Source organism: Gossypium hirsutum, chromosome D03, assembly GCF_007990345.1.
Source record: "Gossypium hirsutum isolate 1008001.06 chromosome D03, Gossypium_hirsutum_v2.1, whole genome shotgun sequence".
NCBI classification, from domain to species: Eukaryota; Viridiplantae; Streptophyta; class Magnoliopsida; order Malvales; family Malvaceae; genus Gossypium; species Gossypium hirsutum.
Genome location: NC_053439.1, coordinates 54781967 through 54798997, shown reverse-complemented (window position 1 = coordinate 54798997; position 17031 = coordinate 54781967). Strand labels below are relative to the sequence as shown.

At 35.3% G+C, this 17031-nt stretch overlaps 2 protein-coding genes and 1 non-coding gene across 7 annotated transcripts; 2 read left to right on the top strand and 1 right to left on the bottom strand.

The window, feature by feature from the left end:
• Positions 1 to 151: 151 nt before the first annotated feature.
• On the top strand, positions 152 to 5387 carry LOC121215631 (bZIP transcription factor 16). Of its 4 annotated transcripts, none has more exons than XM_041090656.1 (13): positions 152 to 368; positions 773 to 890; positions 990 to 1049; positions 1144 to 1218; positions 1381 to 1470; positions 1565 to 1624; positions 1723 to 1892; positions 2479 to 2533; positions 3825 to 3867; positions 3958 to 4238; positions 4490 to 4567; positions 4670 to 4795; positions 4907 to 5387. In XM_041090656.1, the coding sequence occupies exons 2-13, from the start codon at positions 834 to 836 to the stop codon at positions 5009 to 5011; spliced, it is 1200 nt and encodes a 399-aa protein (XP_040946590.1). In that variant the 5' UTR covers positions 152 to 368; positions 773 to 833; the 3' UTR covers positions 5012 to 5387. The 4 variants fall into 4 exon arrangements, with proteins under 4 accessions (XP_040946590.1, XP_040946587.1, XP_040946589.1 ...); XM_041090653.1 differs by having other exon boundaries at positions 222 to 368; positions 1141 to 1218; XM_041090655.1 differs by having other exon boundaries at positions 266 to 368; positions 714 to 890.
• Positions 5388 to 7487: 2100 nt separating this feature from the next.
• LOC107938589 (UV-B-induced protein At3g17800, chloroplastic) lies at positions 7488 to 11946 on the top strand. Of its 2 annotated transcripts, XR_001694940.2 has the most exons (4): positions 7513 to 7824; positions 9879 to 10156; positions 10797 to 11703; positions 11806 to 11946. XR_001694940.2 is itself a non-coding variant. In XM_016871803.2 (3 exons), exons 1-3 carry the CDS (start codon positions 7711 to 7713, stop codon positions 11605 to 11607), a joined length of 1203 nt encoding a protein of 400 aa, XP_016727292.2. In that variant the 5' UTR covers positions 7488 to 7710; the 3' UTR covers positions 11608 to 11827. The 2 variants fall into 2 exon arrangements, 1 of the variants encoding a protein (XP_016727292.2); XM_016871803.2 differs by having other exon boundaries at positions 7488 to 7824; positions 10797 to 11827.
• A 26-nt stretch (positions 11947 to 11972) lies between these two features.
• On the bottom strand, positions 11973 to 12044 carry TRNAQ-UUG (transfer RNA glutamine (anticodon UUG)). Its single transcript has one exon. It is a non-coding gene; the product is annotated as a tRNA-Gln (tRNA).
• Between the last annotated feature and the right edge of the window lie 4987 nt (positions 12045 to 17031).

Genomic DNA, 17031 nt, shown 5'->3' with positions numbered 1-17031 from the left:
CTTATCATTGAATTAAGCCATAAAAAAATAAATTGGAGGACAAAATAGAGAATTCCCGATGTCATGAAAATAGAAAGGGGGAATCCCAGTAATAATCCACTACCGTACGACGTGTAACATCATCAATCGCATGATCTTTTACAATTTTCCCATCTGGAAAAGGAAAAAAGGAATGGACAAATGAGAAATTTGTTGTCTTCCAATCCTACCCTTAATTTTTCCTAGATTGACACCTACACCCTTCTTCCCCACCCATCGAAATAAAAAACTCCCTTCGCGCAATTTTCAGCTCCATAGCTCCCTAAATTTTGCTTCTTTTTCAGTGGATCTCAGACTCGGCTTTTGTATCAGTTTGGTTTTTTTTACCGGTAATTCAATATTTACTTTTTTTTATAATTTGTTTCTTAATTTTGTGGAGTAGTCAACAGTATATTGCATGCCTTCAAATTTTATCAAATACAATTTGTTTTTCTTAATTATTTCTTTCCGTGGATGCATGTTACATCTTTTTCTTAATTGTTATTTGCTTGGTTACTGAGAAATATAATAAAAAAGAGGATTGGATATTGGAATTTTAATTGTTTTTGATGTGATGTAAATGGGGAATTTTCTTTTTTGATTGGGGCTAATGCATTCGGTATATGTATTTTAAGGCATTCTTTTTAAATAGTAAGCTGTGATTTCTTTTGTGTTGACATTCCTTGCATGCATAGGGTTCAGATAAATCGGAAACTGCGGATTATTGATGGAAGTATCTATTGAATATTTGTAGGATGGTTTTGAGGGTTTTTTAATAGTTGATTGGTGGATATAGAGTAGTGGGTAGCGGTGAGATGGATAAAACCGCACAAGAAAAGGAGCCTAAAACACTTCCTGCTAGTAGTTCTCAGGTATGTTTTTGTTAATTGTTTGAAATTTTGGAGCTGTTCTTACTAGTGTGTCTGTGTGTGTTGGGTTTCTGTTTATAATAATGTTCTATTTGTGCTCAGGAGCCATCTTCAACCACTAATTCAGCTGGTCCAGCAAATGCAGACTGGTCAGGATTTCAGGTTTGGTAGATAAATGTGTTCAGTTTCTATTTTTGGAATTAAGGTCATACGTGTTTTTGAATTATTATATATGTGGATTGTTGTTTGCTAGCAGGCATATTCTCCCATTCCTCCACATGGGTTCTTGGCATCGAGTCCTCAAGCTCCCCCATATATGTGGGGGGTTCAGGTATTTATGGTTGTTAATTGGTATTGTAGGATGGTAGATGGTGCATTATTATTATTGTTAAGTTTTATAGCTTTAGGATTTGTTGGCTCTGTTAACTACTCTGGTTTAATGATTTCATTTGCTGGTCATTAAAGCTTTAATGTAATTCTTTGTTTCTTGCAGCATATTATGCCTCCATATGGTACCCCACCACATCCTTATGTTGCAATGTATCCTCATGGTGGAATATATGCGCATCCATCCATTCCTCCAGTTTGTTCTTTTTCACTGTTCTTAGTTTTGTTTCTAATGCCACAATAGCTCGAGATTTGGAGCCTTCTTCATGACATGGTTTAATCTTGGACAGGGATCCTATCCTTTTAGTCCTTTTGCTATGCCTTCTCCTAACGGCATTGTTGAGGCTTCTGTGAGCACTTAATCTTACTCTTTCTTATGATTTTACTTTTAGAAGGCATGTTTTTTTGTCCATTCTTTCAGAGGACTGAACCTTGAGATTTTATATAGGGAAATACTCCTGGAAACATGGAAGCAGATGGTAAGCCTTCTGATGTGAAGGAAAAGTTGCCAATTAAAAGATCAAAAGGGAGTTTAGGCAGTTTGAACATGATTACTGGAAAGAACAATAATCTCGGTAAAGAATCAGGTGCTTCGGCTAATGGAGCTTATTCTAGAAGGTAGGGGAGAAAAGAAATGATCTTTCCAGTTATTCTATATATTTTGTTTGCAAAGTTTGTGCTGTTGTTGATTACATGGACTTTTTGTCAGAAGGCTACTCTTGATCCGCATATCTAAGTCTTACCATAGAATTTAATAATAAGAAAAGAGCCTATTAAACAAAGTAGTTTCAACTGGGTTTCATTGAGAAGTCATTAGGACCCTTTATTGAAGAAGCTCTCTCGTTACCTCCACTCTTGAATAAACCTCCCATGCTTCTCCCTTTATTAAGTTGTACGAAGATTTAGAAAGCTTTGAAAAGTTTGTTTAAGAGTAAGGCTTTTCCCCCCTGAACTTCTATGATAATAGTTTTTGAATTGTTCTGTTTGTTTTTGTGGCTTGAAGAGCTCCTGAATTAAGATGATTTGACTAAGCATTTGTTTTCCTTTTCTTGTTTGAGCCTTTTAGTTGGTAGTCAAAGTCATATCTAGACTTTTAGATGCACCTACTCATCTAAGCATAACAACTTGCTAATTGCTTGTGGTTGCTATCAAAATGATCCTTCTAGGTAATTTAGCTGACTGTGTAATAATTGTGTATGTGTAGTGCTGAGAGTGGAAGTGAAGGTACAAGTGAAGGCAGTGAAGAGAACTCCCACAATGTGAGTACATTGCCTCTTGTCTTTTCCTTTGTAATAATTTCATATTTTGAAATTGCTTCTGTATTTCATCTATCTTGGGGAGCATGAACACCCTTCGTAAATGGTGGATTCCAGGGCAAGACTTATATTTTTGTGAATTTATGACCATAGCTATTATTTCACCCTACACTCTGGATATGAATAGTTGGTGTTTTGAAATAGTTGATGCTTCAATTGACCAGGCTTGGCTTGACTGACTATTTGTTTTTATTAAATATCGTCAGGTTTAACTGTTTTAATTGCATGGTAATGGCAATAATCTTTAACAAGTTGTTTTGGATAAATTATATCCTGTGTTTTATATTGTTAGTGGTCTTACTCTGCAACTGAGCATTTTTCATGGAACTATGATACAACAAATAAGTTCCTAGAGACGTTACTGGTGTTTCCCTGGTAAAGGATTTCCTATTTGCAATTTTCTTTTTGCCATACATCATATTTTTTTGACATCAGCTATTCGATTCTATTAAATTCTGTGGCTACCAGACTCTCTGTATTTCTCGATATTGGCTTGCCCTAAGTATGAAGATAAGTTAATAGAGCTAAAGGGGCTCACATTTCTTTTCATTCTGTATGTAGGTGCCCACTTAGTGGGCAAATTTTTTGCATTATTAATCTTAGGGTTTTCACTTATGGTTCAAGATGATGTCCCTTGCCCAGTGTATGTCTGCCTGCAGGGGCGAAGGCTGGGGCCTTGGTCCCCTTGGCTTGTCCAATACCTAGGTACTTCAATATCCTCTTTCTCAAAAGATGGTAAAAATCTATTTTGTCTCCCCCCAAATTTATTATTTCATCCTCTTTTATACCCCCCCCCCAAAAAAAAACATAAAATTCCTTGCTTCAACCTTGTCTGCCTGCATGTTGCTCAGAGACTGACATAAATGCTTCTTCAGAAATTTTTAGGAGCATTGGTTGAGACACAGTCTCTAAATGGCATAAAATCCTCACGCAGCTTCTGTATTATGTTGTTAGAGTTAGCCTGCCAACTAATCAGATTAATTTTCTATTTATTCCTGTCACATAGGAAACAAAGTTGAATTGTTCTATATGTCATAAAAATACTATGCAGTTGTGTTATTGAAGAAATGCTAAAGCGGCTTTTGACAATAATCTCTATTTCAGCTCCCCATCAGTTGCAGCTTCTCTTGGAACTATTCCAAGGATGAGAAAACTTTCAATGGCTCATTTTTATCCAAAATTCAGGAATTCACATATTTATGCTGTAAAATCTTATTTGTTTCCTTATTTGTAGGATTCACATTTGAAGTCTGGAGGAAGACAAGATTCTGGAGAAGGTTAGACAATGATAGTGTCAATAGCATATCTTTTTGCATTTCTTTAGTATCATTTGGGTACCCTGAGTGTCTACAATGTCTGTATTACAGGTGAAGCATCTCAGAATGGAAACTCAGCACATGGTCCTCAGAATGGAGGCGCAAATACAATGGTGAGTACAGCATTGCCCATTGTACCTATATCAACGGCTGTGGCCACCACAGCTGTTCCTGGTCCAACAACAAACTTACATATTGGGATAGACTACTGGGGGAGTCCGGCTTCATCTACCATCCCTGCAATGCGTGGGAAGGTTCCTCCAACTCCAGTTGCAGGAGGAATAGTAACTCCTGCATCACGGGACAGTGTTCAGTCACAGATATGGCTACAGGTTCTCTCTCTCTCTAAACAATATAGTAAAATTCAAGATCTCCTTAGATTTGATATCTTTGCTTCAGGTTTAGTGCTTTGCCATCATTTTTTGAAATGTTTAATTTCAATCTAAGTTAGCTGGACTTGATTTTCTCATCCAATCAACTGTCTCATACTTCCCTTGCCTATGTTGTAAGATCTGTTTTTTCGGGTTCTCTTTTTCTTTTTGGGTTATTTTGTAACTGGCACTATTTGGTTTTATGAGTTTAGGATGAAAGGGAGCTTAAAAGACAGAGAAGGAAGCAATCAAACAGAGAGTCCGCTCGTAGATCCAGGTTGCGCAAGCAGGTAATGAAGTATCCTTCAGAAATTGTGGATTGTATTACGGTCATCTTCCATTTGAAAGCCACATGTTAATTTCTTTTTCTCAAATTCTTGCTGTTGAATCAGGCGGAATGCGATGAGCTGGCTCAGCGTGCTGAAGTTTTAAAAGAAGAGAATGCCAGTCTTAGATCAGAAGCTAACCGTATCAAGAGCGAGTATGAGCAACTTCTCGCAGAGAATACCTCTCTCAAGGTCATATTCCACTCTTGGTTTGCTTTTCAAAAATTTTAACCTTGTTAGCATGTCGTCCTTAGAGACCCCATTCGAATAAACTTCTTTCTAATATCAGTTACAACATTGCAGGAGAGGCTGAAGGAAATTCCAGGGCTCGAGGATCTAAATTCCAGTAGGAATGACCAACACACAAATAATGATAAACAAATAGAGCAAGTGCAAGGTAGTCAGTAGGATTTATACACCCTCTTAACCAAATTTAGCTTAGCTAAAGACAATATTTATTCTGCATGACATGTTATAAATATCATCAAAGCTGACCTTGATAGATTTTTAGGTTCCCATATCCCTTATAATCCATCACCATTGATTTGGCTTGCCTTTTGCAAGCAAAGCCTTAAGAGGATGATGATGGTATGTAGACTATATAAGTATGTGAATGTGATACCTTTCTTTGTTGAAAGAAAGGGTGAGTGTATGTGAATGTGATACCTTTCTTTGTTGAAAGAAGGGCAAGTATGCACAGGTTTTTCTTTTAAACCTTTTCAAGCTTGTTTTATGTTAAAATATGATTGATGATGATTGTGTAATAAACTATGATTCATTTTAATGGTTGGGTGATGATAGTTTTTCTTTTTACTATATTTATTTTATTCCCTTTGATTGCATTGGAATTGTTGTGCTGCTTGCAAAATCAAGGACATGATAATATGTTAAAAGGTAAACTACACTCAAAAGTGACTAAATTATTAATAACTTTATGATTTAGTCAATTAACTTCGAAAAGTTATAAAATAGATGTTAAATTATTCTAAAATTTTTATATAAGTCATTGAATTATTTTAAAATTTTTATTAATTTATTGGACTGTTTTTTTTTAGAAAAAGGCAACGATTTGATTATTGGTGTAGTGAATTAGTACCTATGAACGAGATCTAAGTTAAATTGACAATTAGTCTTGAAAATAAGAGAAGAAAGTTATTTAGATTTTTATTCGTAGATTTATAATATTTAAAATTGTTGTATGAAAAAAAGAAATATGATCCATAGAAGAGGAAGGGAAAGGGTTTACGGTTGGGTTGGTATGAATGAGACGGTTAGTAACAATCGGTTGGTATGAATGAGAAGGTTAGTAACAAATTTTAACAGTTTTGTTATTTGAACAAATTTTTTTTTATAATTTAATGACCATTAAATAATTTTTAAAATTAAGTGGTCGAAATTAAATTTACTAATAGTTTATCTTTTTAAAATTGAGCTTACTAATAATTTAGTTTAATTGCTTATCATATCAGAAAACCTATGAAAAGAAACAAGCTTTGAAGTAAAAATGAGAGCTTGACAATTACATTTATCATCTAAATTTATTAAAATGAATTATTACTATTTTTATATTTACAAAAGTTAGAATTCAATATGGTTTAAATAGAATGAATGAAAAATAAGTTTCATTAAAATTAATAATTTTACATACTCTTTTATGCTTAATTTTTTTAACTTTATAATTGAGAACTCAATAGAGTTAAGACTGTAAATGAACCGAGCTTGAACGAACAAACCTCTAATCATGTTTGCTTGTTTATTTTTAAGCTTGTTTGTGTTCAGTTTGTGTTCGTTAATAAATTTCAAATTTTTGTTCATGTTCGTTTATTTAAAATTACGTGTGTTCATATTCAATTGTTTAATGTTCGTGATGTTTGATTAAGTTGTTCATGAACATATAATTGAACATGTTCACGAACAATGTTAATAAATAATAAACAAACAAACAATAAATACATACACATATATTGTTTAGATATAAAATAGTCAAATATAAATATTAATAATTATATTATAAATGAAAAAATACAAACCAAGATAATTTTATTAATATATATTAAAGGAATTTTTATAAAAAAAATATCATTAATAAATAAACGAGTCATAAACAAGTCAATAAATGAACTTATAAACGAGCCAATAAATGAGTTTGTTCGTGAACATAAACAAATCGAACACACATCTGTTAATAAACAAACATAAACAAATGTTATACGAGTAGTTCATGAATAATTTATCGAATGGTCTATTCATTTACTCCTAAATGGAGTAATATAGGAAAAAGTAAACAAATTCCAATTCATAATTTTCATTTCACTTTCTTCACCCTTCTATATACTTAAAAAAAACCTTTATTCTTGTTATTAAAAAGCAAGCATGTTTAGGGAAAAAAACAAATATATTTGAAATTAGAGGTGATCATGGGTCGGGCCAGGCCGGGTTTAAAAATTTTTAGCCCGTGTCTTAGGCCCAAGCCCGGCCCAGGAAAAAATTCCTAAGCCCGAGGCCGGCCCATTTTTTTAATAAACACAAAAATTATATTTTAAAAATAAAAAATAAAAAAAATAATTTAAAAATACTTTAAAATTAAAAATAAAAAATATATATTTATTATATATTCGGGCCGAGTCAGGCTCGATCGTTTTCCAAACGGGCCTCGTTTTTTTACCCAAACTCATATTTCGGGCCTATATTTTTATCCGAATCCTCCTATATTTCAGGCGGACCGTCGGACCGGGCCAGACCACCCAACCCATGATCACTTCTATTTGAAATAAGTGTACTTTTTTCATCTAATAATTTATTTTTTTAGAAAACTTATAAATCACTAAATATATAAACTTCTTGCAAAAAATTTTTTTTTAGAAAAAAAGTAATTTGAATAATATAAAGAGACAGAATCGAGAAAAATGGAAAAAAAAAAAGAAAAAAGAAAGAGAAGTCCACAAAGAAACTAGCTTCAACAACCACCACATTCCATCTTACAGTATTTCCCACCATTATCAAAAACCTCCTTCTTCCCTTCTTTCTTCTTAGAGGATTTTGATTTAGGGTTTTTTCAAAAGCAAAAAAAAAAAAGAAAAAAAAGAGAGAGAGTAGCAAATTAAGAAATGCAGATAGCGGGTGTAGCAACTGAGGTATTGATAGCCATCCCTTCAGCTGGAACCCTCAATTTCAGACACTTCCATCCCAATCATTTCTTCCTCTCTTCTCCTTTCTTCAAAGTATGCTCCCTTTTTCTTTTTTATGTTCATATTTATATGTCTATTTGTGTTGCTCATATGTTGGTTTTAATTATTGTAAAATTCTAGACTCTGGGTATTTTTTTGGTCCCTTGGGAATAGTATTTTTTTCATATAGAGAACATAAAAGTTTGGTATTTAATTAGATAGTTGATACAAATTGCTGGTTTTATTCTTGTTTTCTTCTCCCTTGATGCTAGGGTTTTCTTCAGTGGTTGTGCAAATTCCAGTTTGGTTGCTAGTTATTAGAAACCTATTGTTGTTTTCCTCTTTGCCATTGGATGCAGTCCACTGGCAACTGCTTAATCCTTGTTCATATTTTGCTGCTATGTTAACTTATACCAGTTGGATAGTTTATTGAAAATATTGGAAAGAGGAAATGCTTGAATACTACTTTTTTTTTTCTGGTCAAAATAAGTTTAGGTGAGGGAAGGCTACCCAATATCACCTACCAAATGAGATTGCTGACGAGACTCGAACCTTGGTACTTGCTTGGGGGCAGGGGTAAAGCCAGAAACTTTTTTAGAGGGGGCTCGAGATTAAGTTACATATTTTTATTAGAGCTAAAATGTAATTTTGCCCTTGTAACTTTGTGGTTTTCAAAAAGAGTAAATTCAAATTCTAGCATTTTTGGGCCTAAACTATAATTTTACCATATATTAACTTAGGATTTTATGAATTTCTGGGGGTCTAAGAAGAAATTTCTCATTTTAGGGGGACAAGGTGATGCGGAATCCGGATCTAGACACAAGAGAAACACAAATTAGAAATAAAACGAGAATAAAATTAGTTAAATAATAAATAAATAAATAAATAAAAAGGATAGATTTGCCCTATGGAACCCTTGGTTAACTTGTAACCAAAAACGCCAATGATTGAGCGGCTCCCTACGAAACCCTTAGAAGAAGAACCTCTAGAAACACCGATGAACGGGAAAGAAATTTGAATATTTGCAACTCCGAAATACCCTCAAAAAGTAACAAACTCCAAACTAAATAGCAAGAGAAGAATCACTCTACTCTAAAAAAAATTTGCCTCACACAAATTTGAAAGAAAACAAATACTCTTCTTTTTATTCCCCCTTTCAATGTGAGGAAAACAAGCCTATTTATAGGCAAATTACAAGAGTAATTGAATCCTAATAAAACTCTTTCAAGAGTAATTGAATCCTAATAAAAACTCTTTAAAGAGTAATTGAATCCTAATAAAACTCTTTAAAATTATCTAAGAAAATAAATAAATAATAACCTAACCAATAAAATTACTTAACTCATAAATGATGTGTCCCAACCAATGAGAATTAAGTAAATAATAATAATAAGATACATAAAAAATTAATCCACCAATTTATGGGCTTTTACTATTCCAAGATTGGTCCAGTGAATTGCATTCCCGTATTTATCAATGTCACGAACATGATGAATTAAATTTGTCGCAACAAAGTCTTGGACAAAAACATTCATCTTTGATTTTAATTGTCGTGCCTTGCTTCGAGTGATTGGACCATTAGGAAAGACAACCCTTTGAGTGTCACCTCCTTGGCTCGTATCACAAGGCTCCTGCCAGCCCCTCATCCTTTGCCCCTGCTTGGGGGTGCTGATGAGTACTCAACTAACTGAACCAATCCATGTTGCCACTTTGACGTCGTAGTTGTCTTTGCTAAACTTAAAGAAATAGATATGGAAAAACTTAGTAGCATGTTTCTTTTATAATGTTCTTGGAGTTTATATATATATGGCCTTTGGATCTTCATGCTTTTAGGAGCTGCTATGTTTGTGAATCTGAAATGTCTTACCATTATTTGGAAATCATTTAATTTGTGATGTTCTGATTGCGAAATACCAAGTAGTCGAAAGCAATTCGGTTAAATAGATTTCAATTTGAGTAAAACTTGATAGTAGAGCATGCCTTACATGTTTTAGAATACTCACTCCTATGGCATGCATGTTTTGGAATACAAGCGTAAAAATATAGAATCTTCAGTCTTTGATACTTTCCCCTGTCTGATTAGCTCTCTCTGAGTGTTTTCTATTCAGAGATGTCCCACGTTATGCATTCCAAAGCTAGGAATGGTCCCCGATAAGTACCGAGGAGGAAGATGCTTAACTATGAGAGCCTCGGGGGAGTCAGGTGATAATTTATCACCAATTGCTCCTGTAGAATTTGAATCTCCGGTTGGCCAGCTTTTGGCACAAATATTGAGAACTCATCCTCATTTATTGCCTGCGGCTGTTGATCAACAGCTCGATAACCTTCAGAGTGATAAAAATGACCAGACAGAAGAAACTCCACAATCTCAAGATCTCCTCTACAAGTGAGCTTCATCTCTTTCCATGTTAGTTCCTTCTATAGTGCAGTTGAAAAAATCTGGGTGTATGTGTGTGCATGCATGTGAATTAGAATAAAATGTTTCTCGTTTCATAAATTAACAGGATAATAGCATTTTTATGTTATGCTGTGTTACTTTTTAAAATCATAGGTTTTTGACTTTAATTATTTCAAAATTCAACCTGTGCTTACTACATTGTTCGTTTGGGGAAAAGTACTATAGAGGCCCTTGTACTAGAAGTTGGATTGCATTTTGCTTCCTTTACTATAAAAATGGACAAATTAGTCCCTGTACATTAAAGCAAAGAGCAAATTGGTCATTTTGTTGAAAATTTCATCCATTTCTATTGATAAAAACCAGTCCATGTACGTCAGAATGTGGTACATGTCTAGTTATTTTGCCAGGCACACAAATTTTTAACTATAGAATTGAATGAAATTTTTAACAAGAAGGATGAATTTGCTCTTTGATCTAACGTATAGGGATTAATTTGCCCGTTTTTTGAGTAAAGGGGGCAAAATGCAATCCGACTCTTAGTACAAGGGCTTCCATGGTACTTTTACCTGTTCTTTTGCTATTACCCTACTAAGAAGTTACTGATATAATTGAAACCATTGAACTGTAGGAGAATAGCTGAAGTTAAAGAAAAGGAGAGACAGAAAACACTGGAGGAAATCATATATTGTTTGATTGTACAGAAATTTGTCGACAACGATATTTCAATGATTCCTAAGGTAACGGAAACTTCAGACCCTACTGGACGAGTGGACTTTTGGCCAAACCAGGAACAAAAACTGGAATTTGTTCATTCTCCTGAAGCATTTGAAATGATTCAAAGCCACTTATCCCTTGTGCTCGGAGACCGAATGGTTGGTCCCCTAAGTACCATTGTTCAAATTAGCAAGATCAAACTTGGAAAGCTCTATGCTGCTTCGATAATGTACGGATATTTCCTTAGAAGAGTCGATCAACGGTTTCAACTCGAGAGAACAATGAAAACCCTTCCCGAGGATTTCATTAAAAGCCAAGCAAGATTTGAAGATCCTAATCCAGGGAAGCAGCTTTGGGATCCAGATTCTTTGATTAGAATCCCACCCCACGATGACGATGATGGAGGAGGATACGGAGATGCCGAAGGAAAACAATATAGACTGAGATCTTACGTTATGTATTTGGATTCCGAGACACTTCAGAGATACGCAACTATAAGATCCAAAGAAGCTATTTCGTTAATTGAAAAGCAAACACAAGCACTATTCGGGAGGCCTGACATTCGAATTCTCGATGACGGTTCACTCGATACTTCAAATGATGAAGTAGTTTCACTCACTTTCTCTGGGTTGACAATGCTAGTGTTGGAAGCAGTGGCATTTGGTTCATTTTTATGGGATGCAGAGAGCTATGTTGAATCAAAGTACCATTTTCTTAAGAGCTAATCGGCACAATTCGTGTGATGAATGGTGAAAAGTTGTTCTACCGCATGATAGTGTTGATGGAATATGGTATTGTAAGTTTGTACAAGTTGGGAAAATGTAAGCCATACTGCTGAAAAAAAAAAGAAAAAAGAAAGAGATACTAATAGTGAAAACTCACATTGTTAGAAACATATGTGATATTTGGACTTTATTTTGCAGAGCTGCGTTGATGATTCAGAAAGTTTGAAGTGTGTTTTATGGCTCTTGGTGCTCAAATCCATGGGCAAATTCATCATTCAATCCATTAACTATGTAAAGTTTCATTGTAATTGTAATATAATGTGTCCGTATGTAAAGTAATTACAATATTATAGGAAAAAAATTGAAGGTCCTACCGGGAGTCGAACCCAGGTCGCTGGATTCAAAGTCCAGAGTGCTAACCACTACACCATAGAACCAACTTGCTGACTTGTCTTCTAAAATCTTTAACAAATAAAACAAAATGTATCATTTCACTTCCTACAATATTGAAGAAATTGATCGTCTAAAAAAGATTGGACCAATTTTAGCCTCTATCAATTTTGCAATTAAGGACAAGTAAGCACAGCCTTCATATTTTTTTTTATCAATTTTACATAATTTTGATTTATATAATAACAAATTTTACCTCGATGCTTGTATATTTGGTGTAAATGTTGACAAAATATATAAATATTACGGATTAAATTAACAAAATATGTAAAATATGAGAATTAAATTATATACTAATAAAAAATATGATACTTGATGTGTCATGATTAATTATCATTGCTTATATTCAAAATTAATCAAAGTAATGGTTTTACCTTCCTATCCCAAAATTTAATGGGTAATAATCTCCTATATTTTTTTAAATATATAAAAGTAAAGATAAATTACACTAATATTATTAAACTATTAGTAAGTTTATATTTTGGTTATTTAACTTAAAAAAATTATAAAATAATCACTGAATTATTTAAAAGTTTTAATTTAAATCACTAAGTTATTAAAATCATTGTTGTACGGACTTCTTTGTTCATATAGCTTGCATCAATAGAAAGTTCTCATTTCTTTTTTCTTTTACGGTTTAGTTTTTTTTTTATAAAATAACTTTGAATATCATGAATCTATGAATTAAAATTCAAACGGTTTTCTTTTCCGATTTCCAATATTGATTGTTAAATCAACTTAAATCTAAAGTATATTCTTTTCCTCATAGATGCATTTTGATTCCCTTTACCAATTGTTGAATCATTGCTTAAAGTTTACGAGTTAGACTTTTTTTTAAAAAATTTAACAACCAATGACTTAAGAAAATATTTTGAATAAATTAATAACTTAAATAAAAACTTTCAAATAATTCATCAACCAAGAGTTGTTGTCGTTGAATTAAAAGGTAAACTTATAAAATCTTGTTTTGTAGGCTACTACTGCCAATGATTATAGGGTGGGCGGATGTTAAGCAAGTTCAGCAATCTATGCAAAGCGCATTATCACCATTAGCCCTCTTGCTTATACCATATAACTCATCATTATTATTGTGTGTACCCCCAGAACAGCAACATTTCCATCATGAACATTTGTTGCAGAAGCAGCAACATTCCGACGTGCATTTCGGTTTCCGGCAGCAGTTCAAACACCGAGGTCTCCAACAACAAGACCACTTAGGCTACCACCAACATTTACTAAATCTTGGTTTTGGACTTTTCGGTTGCCATAACTTAATCTTACAACATCCCTCACTAGTATTCAACTTTGTCGTTTTAAGGCGAAAAGAATGCTGCTATGTAGAATGTTGGAGCTAAGTGCAACAAATAGCAAGGTTCAACAAAAAGCTTGCCGAGCAAGAATCGAGACTTGCGGCAGAAACAAAGAAGAAAAATGAAATAAATTTTAAGCAAAGCTAAAATAGAGAGTATATGGATGAAATCTTGATTGAATTCATTCATATTTTTTTAAAATGGCATAAAGCCTATTTATACAAGCTTACAACTTGACAACTTAGTTGGAATACAACTAAGTTTCATCATTACATCCACTTAAAATAAATCACCACCTACTACACTAACAAACTTAGTTGGAATACAACTAAGTTACATCATTACATCCACTTAAAATAAATCACCACCTACTACACTAACAAACTTAGTTGGAATACAACTAAGTTACATCATTACATCCAAATAATAATAATAATAATAATAATAATAATAATAATAATAATAAAACATGTGATTGCTACATGCTAACCATTGCTTCAATACTCCTCCTTGGTTTGCATGGAGCAAACACCTAGCTTCCTTCTTAGACATTCGAACCTTGTGACATTAAGGGCTTTAGTCAAAATGTCTGCAAGTTGATCCTCAGAATTACAATGGATCAGCTTCACTTCCTGAGCTTGCTCCATTTCTCGAACAACATGCAACTTGATGCTGAAATGCTTTGTTCTTCCATGGAACACTGGATTTTTAGCAATTGCAACTGAAGATTGGTTGTCACAGAAGATCTCAGTAGCTTCCTTTTGATGCACTTTCAAATCAGCTAAGATTTTCCTTAGCCAAATGGCTTGGTTGACAGCACTTGCAGCTGCCACATATTCTGCTTCAGCAGTAGATTGAGCCACCAGACTTTGCTTCTTCGAGCTCCAGCAAAACATGGCTGAACCAAGGTTGAAAGCATACCCTGAGGTGCTTTTCATGTCATCTATCGAGCCAGCCCAGTCACTATCAGTGTAGCCAACCAGCATCAGATTTCCTTCCTTGCTGTACTTTAAACCATAGCTCAAAGTGCCTTTGACATATCTAAGCACTCTCTTAGCAGCTTGTAAATGCTTTTTATTACAACAATGCAAGAACCTTGAGAGCAATCCTACAGCATACATTATGTCTGGTCTAGTGGCAGTTAAATATAACAGACAACCAACTAGACTTCTGTAGGTTGTTTCACAAACCTTCTCAAAATCACCTTGGCTCGATAGTTTTTCTCCAACAGCAACAGGTGTTTTAGTTGCTTTACTGTTTTGCATGGAGAACTTGGTCAGAATCTTTGTGGCAAAGTTTCTCTGACTTAGAAATATCCCATTTTGTGCTTGAGTCACCTCCATTCCAAGGAAATAAGACATTTCCCCTAGATCAGACATTTCAAATACTTCTTGCATCTTGGTCTTGAAATCGACCAGCACTGCTCGATCTCCTCCTGTCACCAGCAGGTCATCAACATATAGGGATACAATGAGCTGTGTTTGTGTCCCTTGCTTCTTGACATACAGTGTTGGCTCACTCTTGCTTCGATCGAATCCCAAATTAGTCAAGTAGCCATCGATTCTGCTGTACCAGGCCCTTGGAGCCTGTTTTAAGCCATATAGGGCCTTCTTCAGTTTGTAGACCATATGCTCTCTGCCAGCTATCTCAAACCCTTGTGGTTGTTCAACATAGATCTCTTCATCTAAGAAACCATTCAGAAAGGCTGATTTCACATCGAGTTGATGGATCTTCCACTCGAGCTGTGCTGCTAAGGCAATCAGTAATCTGATGGTGTCTAGCCTGGCCATTGGTGCAAAGGTCTCCAGGTAGTCCAGGCCATACCTCTGACTGAACCCCTTGACAACTAGCCTTGCTTTCAGTTTGTTCAAGGTACCATCAGCATTTTGCTTGGCTTTGTACACCCATTTCACCCCAATTATCTTCCTTTTGACTGGCCTTTCAACTAATTCCCAGGTCTGGTTCTTCTCAATCATGCTAATCTCCTCAGCCATTGCCTGCTTCCACTCTTGCTGAGCTTCAGCCTCTTCAAAATTGCTTGGTTCAGCTATGGCTACATGAGCTCTTTCATAAATCTCAGTCAATGGTCTTGTTCCTCTAACTGGTTCATCATCAATGTCCATTTCAGCAACATTTTGATCTGGCTCAGCTTGATCTGCTGTAAGTCCTTCTGAAACTTTCTCAGGTTCATGTTTTTCCCAGTTCCAACATGACTTTTCATCAAATACCACATCCCTACTGACTGACACTTTCTTTGTTGAAGGATCCAAGATCCTATAGCCCTTCTTAACAGTGCTGTAGCCCACCAAAATACCAGGTCGAGCCCTTTCAGACAATTTGTCCCTTTTGACAGCAGGTACATGAGCATAACAGATGCATCCAAAGACCTTCAGATGAGCCAGTGATGGCTTGAATCCAAACCAGGCTTCGAATGGAGTCTTTTGATCCAAGGCCTTGGTTGGAAGCCTATTTTGAATGTAGTTTGCAGTGTTAACTGCCTCTGCCCATAGTGCTTTAGGCAGATTCTTCTGAATCATCAAGCACCTGGCCATATCCATCAAACTCCTATTCTTCCTTTCACTTACACCATTTTGCTGAGGTGTATATGTGTTGGTAAGTTGATGTTTGATGCCTGCTTTATCACAGAAGGCTTGGAACTGAGCTGAGGTGTACTCAGTCCCATTATCAGACCTTATGGACTTCAGCTTGCAACCTGTTTCAGTCTCAGCAGCAGTCTTGAACTTCCAAAACACTGAGGCCGCCTCTGATTTCTGTTTTAGGAAGTAAAGCCAGCAATATCTTGAAAAATCATCAATGAACAGTATGAAATACCTGTTTCCACTTAATGACTCAGTCCTCATAGGGCCACACATATCAGTGTGCACCAGTTGGAGTTTTTCAGAGGCTCTCCAGGATTGATTCGAGGGAAATGGGAGTCTGGCCTGCTTTCCTAGCTGACACACTTCACACACATCATCATGATCCACTGAGTTGATGAAGTTTTCAGCCAAGTCCTCTCTGACCATTCGAGCCATCGATCTGAAGTTGGCATGTCCCAGTCTTTGATGCCAAAGCTTGGATTCATCTGATGTAACTGTGTAGGCAATGTTTGACTCCCTGGTCCAGTCAACTACAAAGCTCTTATTAGCCATAGGAACTGCCATCAGCTTGGATCCACTTGGATCATTGATTTGGCATTGGTTGTCTTTGAACACAACAGAATAACCTTTCTCCAGCAACTGAGCTATGCTGAGCAGGTTTCTGTCAATTTCAGGCACCAAAAGCACATTTGAAATCACTTTGGCACCTGTGGGGGTGCATATCAGCACATCACCCTTGCCTTCAGCTTGAATAAAATGTCCATTTCCTATCTTGACTTTAGTTCTGCAGCTTCTGTCTAAAGACTTGAAGATTGCAGCATCTGGTGTCATGTGGTTGGTGCATCCACTGTCTAGAAGCCAACCAGATGAGAACTTTTCTTGAGCAGCTGAGCATAACACAGCAAAGACTTGCTCCTCTTGGTCACTGTCCTCCTTAGCTACTCGAGCCTCAGCTTTCATCTGTTGAAACTGACTCTGCCTTGATTTGGCCTTGCTCTTGCAGACTCTCTCAACATGACCCTTCTTTTTACAATGCTGACATACATCATCTGGATTGAACCAGC